The 11,719-nt window shown below is 33.7% G+C and overlaps 1 protein-coding gene and 1 long non-coding RNA gene across 4 annotated transcripts in view; both read left to right on the forward strand.

The window, feature by feature from the left end:
* Positions 1-11,719, forward strand: part of LOC115220707 (extended synaptotagmin-2) — an 84,756-nt gene that overhangs the window by 59,148 nt on the left and 13,889 nt on the right. For 2 of the 3 annotated variants that reach the window (XM_029790856.2, XM_029790857.2), the window contains 3 exons: positions 8,699-8,791; positions 10,286-10,447; positions 11,492-11,647. In XM_029790856.2, coding sequence (XP_029646716.1) covers positions 8,699-8,791; positions 10,286-10,447; positions 11,492-11,647 — 411 coding nt within the window. The remainder of the gene's footprint in view (positions 1-8,698; positions 8,792-10,285; positions 10,448-11,491; positions 11,648-11,719) is intronic. The other variant, XM_029790858.2, reaches the window with a different exon arrangement.
* On the forward strand, positions 3-8,483 carry LOC118766676. The gene is made up of 3 exons (XR_005002598.1): positions 3-1,150; positions 6,268-6,270; positions 8,472-8,483. It is a non-coding gene; the product is annotated as an uncharacterized LOC118766676 (long non-coding RNA).

An 11,719-nucleotide genomic window follows, 5' to 3' on the forward strand; every position in this document is an offset into this window, starting at 1 on the left:
AGTTCTTTTAAATAAATAAACCGTTTTAAAGCTTTATATGGAAAAGAAAATATTTTGCTTTTCTATGAAAACGCTTAATTGTTAGTTCAATGTAATTGTTTGGTTTTTTTGGGGTTTTTTTTTGCAACTGCTTTATGCTAATTTCCCTCCATTATTTTGCAATTATTAACTTATATCTTCAAACTTTATTATTAATTATTAAAGGTCTATATATATGTATATATATATCTCAGTAACTTGATACAATGAAATGTCTAAAAGTTTGAAAATCTCTTGAACTAAATATGAAACATTATTGTTTTGTATCCTGCATTATCTTCCAAAATATCATTAGAACTAAATTTGGAAAAGGATATTTCTCAGTCTCTGGATGAAAGAGAAATTATTCTCTGCTCAGTTTTTCTACTTGCTTTCGTAAAAAAATCTAGGTTAAAAAAGAAAATAAAAAATCAGGGAAATATTTTTCAAAAGTATCTTCAGGTATTAGTGCCTTTTATGAAAATAATTCTTTTTTGTTGCTACCAATCATTCTCTAGATAATAAACATTTTTAGATAGAATCTTATCTGAAATATATTTTCTGTATCATTTTCATCAGTTTTGTGTGTGTGCTTGTGTATATATAAATATATATATATATATAATGATGGCTTCTGTTATTTCTAAATGTATACTTAGCACTGTACACTGAATGTCATTTGTTGCTTCTGAAGCTGCTGTTTGATATTGAACCCACTAGCAGACTTGTAGAGCTCTTCTCTGCTTTCAGCAATGTTTACTCAATTTTCAATTCCAGATTCTTCACTCATTCTATGATCAGTAGCACATCACCTTAAACTCATTGCTTTTGTGTCTCTCAGTGATTTTTATCTTCCACCAGAGAATCTTTTGCTGGTTATTAAACGAGATTATAAAATTGATTATTCTAACTTATGATGTTTTGTATTCTAATGAATGTACTATCTTCCCTTTCTGAGAACATCTTTGTTAATTTTCATCAAAATTGTTTTGAGGGAATAGACATTTTTAACCTTGGTTGAAATATATATTAACAATAGGACACGGAAATGAAATAATGCATCTTTTCTCTGAAATAGGTGATTTTGGTGTTGTAGGTTCACTGCAGTAAACTTTGGTGACATAACCTTGAAGTTGACCTGGAATTTCATATTCCATATTCCTATTATAACATTGTAGTTTGATTTCTGAAGTAAAAAGAGAAACTGAAATTTTCTCATGGTAGCTTTTGTATTCAAAAACTGTTAAACTATAATTTATTACCTCCACCTTAGCTAAGGCGGAGGTATTGTTTTCAGTTTGTTTGTCCGTGGACAAAATATCTCAAGAACCACTGGATGGATTCGGATGAAACTTTCAGAGATGTTTGGCCTTGTAACTGGCACAAACTGATTAGATTTTGGGATCAATTAGGTACCAGACAAGGATTCTGGATTATTTTTCCTGTTTTCTTTTTACTTAATTTTTGAGAACAGCCGGGTTCATTTTTAGTATTCTCATTTGTGAGAGCTGTTGATTCTATTTCAGATATTCTCATTTTAAACATCATCTCTGGCTAATAGTTGAGAGGATGTTAGTGTTGCCTTGGTAGAGGTTTGTGCTCTCTGAGTGCTCTTCTTATAACTGCTTTTCTGTTTATCTAAGTATGGTGTTGACTTCAGCTATTTCACTTTATTTCTACGGAAGTTTTTTATGGTAGCTGTGGTAGCAGTCAGTTTTTGTACTAAATATTTCTAGTGTTGTGAGTCCAATTCCTGATATTCTTTCTTTCATCTTAAAAATATTGAAAAGTATTCATTTGAAAATATTTGAGGATTATCTAACAACAATAAGAACAAAACTCATGAAAGTTTAGGAAAGAAACCACTTTCTTCAATTATATATAACAACTCGGTAGACTACATGAAAGTGACTCAAGGGGATATTTCATAAAGCATACAGCTAAAATCTGAAATTATTTCCTCAAAAGGCAATCATAAGTCTGAGTGATATTTCTTTACATTGCAATATGTGATAATGATTGAAGCATTTCATTCAATTTGACAACCTGTCTTTCAGCTATACACTGTGTTTACTGCATATTGTAGCAACGTTGTTGGACTAAACAAAAAAAATTCTCTCTCTGTCTTAGACAGACAGACAGACAAATAGACTATCCTTCTTTCCTTATAAGAAACTAAAACATTTTAAATCATAATTTTTAGTTTAACAATTCCAGTTGTACAAGCAATCGAAGTGAGGGAGGGAAGCAGCATGACAATCTATAAACAAACATTTTCAGGCATATCAAAATATTTAGCCAACAGTAAATCAAGATTTTATTGCTTACTAAATGTATCCTATCTGCTTCAGAAGTGATGCTGTTCTGCAGAGTTTGGTCTTCGATATGATGATAGGCTATTCAGTTTTTGAAGTATATACAACAGATGCAGTGACAAAGGAGTTCAGCAATATATTCAAAGTGTTGGATACAAATCCAAGCATAGTTAAGTTTTGGGATACAGCTCCAGATTAAAGTACTCTAAATATTGCTCTTATTGTAAATGTAATGAGAATTTACTGTACATCAATATAAATTCCAACTGTCCTTCAATAATCTTAAAATTATTCATTAATAATATTAGTAAGTGTATATCCATGTGATCTCTGATAAGAAATCCTTTAATTATATTCCTCATTATTACAATGACTCATTAAATACAGTTGGTTCTGAGTACAATACATTCAAAAACAGGACTAATCTTTATAAATGCACAAAATAAAAGCCAATATTATTATGCAGTCCTCTCTTTCTCATTTACACGTTCATTTGAATGTTATCAGCATTTTCCCATAGACTGTAGATATTGTAATACTTTTAATAAAAATAGTTGGATGAGCTGCAGTTACACCAACAGTGTCATCAGCCATTATAAATAGAAAAAAAAAAACCTTTCCAGTAGGAACATACCAAATTCTTTTCTGTAATTTCAACAACCCTAATGTCTGTCCTCTCAATGGTATAAATCCATTGGAAACACTGCTCTGTGCCAAGTTCTGTGTTGCAAACGACAATAAAAAGCTGTATGAGGTTTACTAATAGTGTTTTCAAAAGGTGATTCTCACAGCATGTCTATAGAGTAGACACTTAGAAAAATTCCTTACTGTTTCATTCTCCAAATATGTCAGCAGTTTAAAGAATGTTAATATAAATAATTACAAGAACTATTGATCCATTAAAGAATATACATCCCACTGACATTAATGATTCAATCTTGGCCTCTCAGAGACCTTTTCACAATTTTGAACATGATATTAGTACTTCTGGAACCTTACTGACTTCCATCAATATTTGAGAAATTTTCAACTTCTAACCTGCTAAAAAAATTTTATTCTCAGCACAGTGGATTTACTGTGTCTTGGAAGATTGTTAAATACTTAAAAGAAACAATCATCTATTCATAACCTCAAAGACTTCAACAAAAACCACAACATTTCCTTACATTTGGTAGAAGATATGAAAATATTACGTTCTGAAAATGCCATTGAACAGATCTATGTATACCATTTTTTTTTCTTGCAAGCAATCAAATTTCCATGTACTGTAGACTAATATGTTGATGTGTCTGTGGATATTTTTGTTTATATATTGTCATGCTACTTTTCTACTGAAATCATTTGAATGATCAAAGATGAAATGCAGAGTTATGTTTTTACAGTAGAAGCTAAAGCTGCTAATAAAATTCACACACTCTCCACATTGAGTATTCTTCATCTATTTGGTAAACACAAAAACTTGCTAACCTTCTTCTTCTCTCTCTCTCCATATATATAGAGATATGTGTGTTAGTAAAAGTGAAATCTTCTGCATAGCTGAAAGGTGTTGGGCAAAGTGAAAATTATGTTCATTTTTGTTACATGTAAGACTAGATAAGTTGAAAGTGTCTGCTTATTATAAAGACAGTTGATCATCATTAAGGAATTATGATAATTATGCTTATTATAATTATGATCATCATTAAGGAAAGAAGCCAATCTCATCAATTCTTCATAGGAATCACACTAAAGTTTTGAAATCCAAAGAAATATTAAGCAAAAGACTGCTGGTCATTTGCTTCATTACAGATATCAATTAAACACTTCGTTTTTTCTTTTTGTTTGTTTTGGAAGTCAAGAATGAAAGATCTTTTAGAAGCCAATGTATTTGGCTTCTTGGATTTAGTTTTCTGCGCTGTTAGTTTATTGTTGTTTTTTTTTTTAATATGGTAAAGAGGAAATTTAATTATAATTATTTTTTTTTTGTAATGAGATGCTCAGTATTTTCCGACAGCCTTTGATCCTCAATAAACACCGTTCCTCAACCACGTTTCATCTTTCCAAGCATAAGCACTTCATCAATCTGAAAGGGTGATGCACCTTATTTTTATTGATCTAATAGTATTAGATCAATAGTATCTAATGTGATCAATAGTATCACATTACTATTGATCACATTAGATCAGTAGTAATGATCTAATGTGATTATTACTATTGATCAAATATCTTCACTCAGCATTGCCTGATAAGGTTTAACCAGTCCACTTTGGTTTTGCTGAAAATGCCAAGGATCACAACTGGATTCTGAGCAGTTATTGATTCTGTAACACATGATTGCAGTATCTTCATAAAAGCACTTTAATTTGGTTTAGTTGATCTTGTTATAAAAACCTTTGGTTTAAGAAGAGAGGGAGACCCCTGTTCACAAACCTGTGTAATAAGATCAGATAAGTTAGGCTGCTGCTTGGGGCTGTATATGTCCATTTCTGGTTCTAGATTTGAGCTGAATTTCAGGTAGAGACTAACAAGGAATTTTGGCATTAGACATCAAGTTTGTTGGTATTGTTGGAAGATATTTTGAGGCTAATTTTTATTAGAAAGTAATTGAGTTGTTGGTAGTTTGTAAATTGCAGTTGCTATAAAGATTAAAATGTTATGCTGCATTTTTTTTATAAAGACTATTTTTTTTTTCAAAATAACAGGACCACCTAGAAGAATAATTTCTGCCCATTAATTAGCGTAATTGATTTTTTTTTTTATGAATAACCTTTGTTGAAAAATATTGAATAATTTAACTCAAGAAAAAAATAAATATAAAAATATATTGTTTTTAATGAAAAATGTTTTTCCTTATTAAAATTAGATTAAACTAAAAGAAAATGTCTGTTTTTACCACCTAAATAAGTTAGATAAAATATTTTGTAATAATAAAACCTTTAATATTCTTGTATTTTACTAAAAATGTTATTTTAATAAATTTTATTATTTTACTTAATAAAATAATTATTTAATTAATTTCAGTGTAACTTAATTAAAATAAATAAAATATTCTCATGTTATCGTATAAAAATTATTCCAAATTAAATGTAATTTGACCAGATAAATCCCCATAAAACAAATAAGCTAGCTACAGCATGGCCTCCACCAAAATTCTTCAGCCAGCCTCTAATACCCAGTCATATCGGTACTTTATTTAACAAGTCAAAGACATTACAAAGCTGTGTAGAGTATGCCTCTACACAAAAGTCATGTCTTAGATATGGAAGGTTTAAAAAAAGATGGAATGGTCACAGTTGGAACTCTCAATCATAAGTCTCTTTGATAACAGTTGACATAGAACTAAACAATAGCAAAAATCAAAGAAGGTACGAACTTTGAAAATAGGTAACATTTAGTGTTGGATTGTAAGAACGAGCTCTGGTCCTGCTTAGGTAATTTAGTGCTAGAGCAGGCTGGGTGTTAATGCTGTTACTGCAGACCACCCGTCAGAACAGCAACATACCACAGCACTTTATAGTTACATACCTGCTGTGATCCACAACAGAAATAATTCCATATATAATGAAAATATTTAATTAGAGCTTTCAAAAGAACATTTAATACCTAATTATCTAATTACTTCCTAGCAAAGTGCTGAGAGCTATGTCCTCATAACATTTTCTTAATTATAAATAAAAATTTTATATATGTTGTTATATTTCACATTGTCTTTAGAATTCATTATATAAATAAATCCTTCATTCATTTGGCCAAGTAGGGAGAATTTTTGGATAAAAACATTTATTAATAAACAAAGTTAGCAAAAATTTCCTTCATTATTGAAACTTGTTAAATTGTACCTGGTTTGACAACAACTTCTTCACTTTTGATTCAAGATGTGATCTGCTGCATGAGCTGTGAGCTGTATGTCTTATGGTGTTATTCAATTACTAACAGATACTTATTAACACAACAGGCAGTGTTTAATGACTGTTGGCTGTTAGTTCCTTGATTTTAATTTTATCAGCACCAGGTATTTTTGTACAGTTGTGAATATTTTGATTTGGTGATCTGAGGGTGATGCATGGAGTTTTATTCCTTCTTCTTCTTTTTACGGTTGGGTCTGTAGTGTCTAGATGATGATTTCTTTCCAGTTTCTCATATATGTAACATTGAATTCATTTGGGTGACAAAAAACAAAAACTTTTCTTTCACTTTAAATGTCTCTAACTTTAATACTTATAAAAGCTGATAATTAAAGTAATCTTCAAAATCATCGTTAAAAGATTAAATTAAAAAAAATATGAATATAATTTTTAACTAGTTCAATATTTCTTATATTTAAATTTTGAAATTAATGAAAATTGGTCGAATATTTAGAGAATAAATAACTGTTAGTTAACTAGCTCGTAGTAGCTGGTATGTTTCAGCATTTTCTCTATTTACCTAACATCTCTAAAATTATTGTTAATTAAGATGATAAACAATAAAAGTGATATTGACTCATATTGTCAAAATATGATTTCTATAAAACATTTGGTGGATTGTTTTTAATACAATGGCAGAATGCTTCTGATGTCAACTGGTCATTCATTATTTTTTGTCTTCCACCTTACACAAGATATGTGTTGAACATGTATCTAGAAAAGACTGTTTGAGTAAAGTCCGATGCCTATGGGGTTTTTTCTTTGATGACAGGAAGGGCATCCAGGTATCAACCAGACCATCAGATGTTGTTACCGCTGGTCACAATGCACTTCCTTGCATTCTTTTAGTTTTCCTTGCATTGTTTTAGCTTTCCTAAGATGCCACCTCATTGGCTTGATAGGCCTTGGAATGGAACACCAACCCATTGCAGGGTGACCCATTTACAGCCGAGTGCACTGGGACAACATGAAATGAAGCGCTTTGCTCAAGAACACAGTGCACCCCCCGGTTCTGGGAATCAAAACCATAATCTTGCACTCATGAATGCAGCACTATAACCACTAAGCCACCAGCCTTCTCTCTCTCTCTCTCTCTCTCACAGACACATTTGTGTATGGCAGGCTTCCACCTTGCTTCCATCTACGAAATTCACTCTCTAAGCATTTTTTGGCCAAGGCTACAGCAAAAAACACTTGTGCAAGGTACTGTGCAGTGGGACTGAACCGAAGACCAAGTGATTCCAAAGCAAGCTTCTTAACCACTCAGCCATTCCTTTTATACCTGTAAACTCCTACAAGCATTCATCCATTACCATCCAAATTGAAATACCATTCCATCTCTTTATCCAGAGCTTCAACCATCTCTCAAATACTGAACTTCTATTTCTTCCACATGAAAATGTGCTTTTTTATTTTTATTTTTATTTATTTGTTTTTTCTCCATTCACTTCATTGTAGAAAACAGTCATTTACCTTTGCCCATATGGTAAATGATTTATTCAGGTGCTGCAATATTGTTTTGTAGGTTCATACTTCAAACTCTTTTATTGAACTCAATTTTCAACCACCTTTTCTACCCCTGTTTAACACACCACCCCCACGTCTACCCACCCACTTCTTTCTTTCACTCTTGAAATGTCTACTTGTAGAACTTCATATCAACCGTACTCACCTGCCAGAGCCTGCAAGAATTAAAAGCTCCCCCCTCCCCCATTCAGATCATAGTAATTAAATTAAAATAGTTTTAGCTGAAAAGCAAATTGTAGGTACAGAAGTGGCTGTGTGGTAAGTACCTTGCTTACCAACCACATGGTCCTGGGTTCAGTCTCACTGCATGGCACCTTGTGCAAGTGTCTTCTACTATAGCCTCAGGCTGACCAAAGCCTTGTGAGTGGATTTGGTAGACAGAAACTGAAAGAAGCTCATTGTATATATATATATATATATGAATGTATATGTTTGTGTATCTGTATTTGTCCCCCCTTTATTGCTTGACAACCGATGTTGGTGTGTTTATGTCCCCGTAACTTAGTGGTTCAGCAAAAGAGACTGATAGAATAAGTACTAGGCTTACAAAGAATAAATCCCAGAGTCAATTTGTATGACTAAAGGTGGTGCTCCAGCATGGCCACAGTCAAATGTCTGAAACCAATAAATTAATATAAAAAGTAGTCTTGGAAATTGAATTTAAAAACTGGAAGAGAGAAATTATTGTTCAATAAAATCTGTGTCTATCAAATATCAATATCATGAGGATAATTAGCAGTAATAATAAGTCAGAGGTACTTTTATTGTTTATCATTCAATATGTACCCTGTGTACTTTCCATTATTTTCAACATCAACATACAAGACATAGTGAACAAACATTAATTTTAAGCCCCACTTTAAACCCCAAACTATTCAATGGTAACTTATTCTCTATATGAAATCTTTTTCTTTTTAAAGAACGATACTCTAATATTTGTATTTTTTTTTCCAGGCTTTGAAACAGATGAAGAGTGAATCAAACAACTCAGAAAATTTATCAAGCTGTATCTTGATGGCATGTGTTGATTCTGCCAAAGATTTACCTGTAAGTTGATTATTAGGTTTCAGGTGTTTGTGTGCGTGTGTGTGTGTGTCACATAAGTATGTATGTTTCTCTCCACGTAAATAATCCATTCAGAGAAAGAAACCAATTGAAAATATTGTAGTGTTTAACTGTTTAGCATTCAGATTACTCTGTCACAGGAGCCAGTCAGGGTGCACTGGCATCAGCCATGTTTGGACGGTGCTTTTATGTACGACCAGCATGTGAGCCAGTCAGGGGGACCTGGCATCAACCATGTTCGGATGGTACTTTTTACGTGCCACCGGTACAGGAGCCAGTCACAGGGACATGGCATCGACCACGTTCAGATGGTGCTTTTTACGTGCCACTGACAGGGGAGCCAGTCAAGCGACACTGGCATCAACCACATTCGGACGATGCAGTTTATGTGCCACTGGAACGGGAGCCAGTCAGATGGCACTGTCCACAGTTGTGATTTTGGTGCTGCTTGACTCAACAGGTCCTCTCAAGCATATCATATTGCCCGATGCATCAAGGGTACTCTTAAATGGGCCGGACATGCAACACTGGCATTGGCCATGGCTGCGATCTCACTTTAGTTGTTGGGTCTTATAAAATCACAGCATATCTCCAAAGGTCTGTCTCCTGTCATTGCCTTTGTGAGGTTGAACATTCAAAGGTCATGCTTGACCACCTCATCCCATGTCTTCCTGGGTCTACCTCTACCTCAGATTCCTTCTACAGTTAGGGTGTGGTACTACCTCACACAGCTGTCCTCATCCATATGTAACACATGACCATACCAGCACACCACATCTGCTGCTTTTTATGTCCAACTTTTCTCTCAGGGCATTCACACTCTGTCGTGTATACACACTGACATTACACACCCAGCAGATCATACTAGCTTCATTTCTTTCAAGCCTGTGCATGTCCTCAGCAATCATGGCCCATGTTTCACTGCCGTGTAGTATGGCAGTTCGCACGCATTCATCATACAGTGTACCTTTCATCTTGAGTGAGAGGCCCTTAGTTACCAGCAGAGGTAGGAGCTCTCTGAACTTTGCCCAGGTTATTCTTATTCTAGCCACTACACTCTCAGAGCATCCACCCCCACTACAAACTTGGTCACCTATGTAGCAGAAGCTATCCTTCTAGTTTTTTCCCCTGGCATGTGATGGAATCTGTTTTCTATATATCTTCAGTGTTTATTGCCCCTGTGCATCTGCCACACACAAAATCTGTCTTTCCAGTTAACTTTCCTTTGATATTTCTGCACCTTTTATGAGTCCATAGCTTACACCAGGTACTCTGTATGGAGTTTCCACTCATATCTTTTTTTTTTACAGATCGAGAAGGGGTTTGTGATTTGTCAGCCTTCCTACTTACTAAGACTTTGGCTTTTGCCAGGTTAACCCTAAGGCTCTTTGATTCTAGACTTTGCTTCCACACTCTAACTGACATCAATAGTCAGAAGTAACTGTTGAAATATTTGTTTATATTTGTTTTATTTAGAAATCGAAGAAATCATTAATGGAACCAAGCCCGTATGTTGAATTGGTGTTGGGCCAACAGAAAGAAAAGACTAACATACAGACCTCCACAATTAATCCCAAATGGGCAGAGAATTTCAGATTTCTTGTTCATGATCCTTACTTTCAAGATCTCACTGCCTTGGTAAGTGTCTTTTATGATAATTAGAACAGGTCGTTTGGTATTTACTAAAACCTTTTGATATTGATCTCAATATTGTAAATTTGAAGAGTATTAAGAATTTTGATCAGAAGTGTTTCATAGAAACTATCCCTGTGTATCTTAATGTTTCTATTGCCACACGGTTGTGTCTGAATTCCTTCATCTTTTATCATCACAGTATCGACCAGACTCTCAGATATTGTTACACTGGTCACAATAGGCTTTGTTTTGTTTTAGCTTTCTAATGATGCCACCCCAACTGGCTAATAGAGTAAGCCAACATTCCCCACTGATTGGAAAACTATTCCATCACAGGGGGACCCATTTGCAGCTGAGTGGACTGGAGCAACATGAAACAAAGTGTTTTGCTCAAGAACACAATGTGCTACCTAGTCTGGCACTTGAACCCATGATCTAGCAATTGTAAGTGCAACATCCTAAGCACTAAGCCATACACCTTCGGAAAATTTTCTGTGTTTAGAAAGTGGTAGAAGTATTTTAAGAAATGAAGGGAAAAAACCAATGAAAAGAGATGACAGAAAGAATGCAGTTTCGTAGTTAGATGTGAAGGTCCCAATAGCATTACCTTTTTGCAATCATGCTGACCATCTTCTGAAGGTAAAAAGAAAGTAACTATCCTTATTCTGTAATGAGCTTTTAGTTCCTTATTTCAGCCTGCACCAACCAGTGGGTCCTGCAGCTAAGACCAGATATTTCGGAGAGAAGTAGATTTGATAATGAAATATTTCTGGCACTGATATCTTCAAATCCTGGTCAGCAATATTGTAAATATCACTGCGGAATGGATTTATAGAGAGCGACTTTGAATAAGCCAGCATTTGATTCTGTTGGACTGACAATAGCAACAAAAAATATAGTTTTGTTATATTATGTTGAAATCATATTTTGTGTGTGTACAATTGCCTAGAGATATATATATATCCTACATAAATGTCTGTGCTATACTGTTATAAATTTTCCATGCAGTTTTAATGACAGCCGCAATTAAATTCTGTTTAATTACAGGTATATGATAAGAATACTAGCAAACTGATCGGAGAGTGCAAAATACTTTTGAAAAACCTCCTTTCTGCAACAGACATGACAATAGACCAGTTGTTTGATATGAAGGGAGGCGACTCAACATCAACATCAAAACTTCGATTGCAACTAGTTTTGCGAGTAAGAAAACATTTTGAAGCATCTTGTTATTTTTTCATCATCATCATATATATATATATGATGTATATATAT

The sequence above is a fragment of the Octopus sinensis genome, linkage group LG17 (genome assembly GCF_006345805.1).
Source record: "Octopus sinensis linkage group LG17, ASM634580v1, whole genome shotgun sequence".
In the NCBI taxonomy this organism is placed as follows: domain Eukaryota; kingdom Metazoa; phylum Mollusca; class Cephalopoda; order Octopoda; family Octopodidae; genus Octopus; species Octopus sinensis.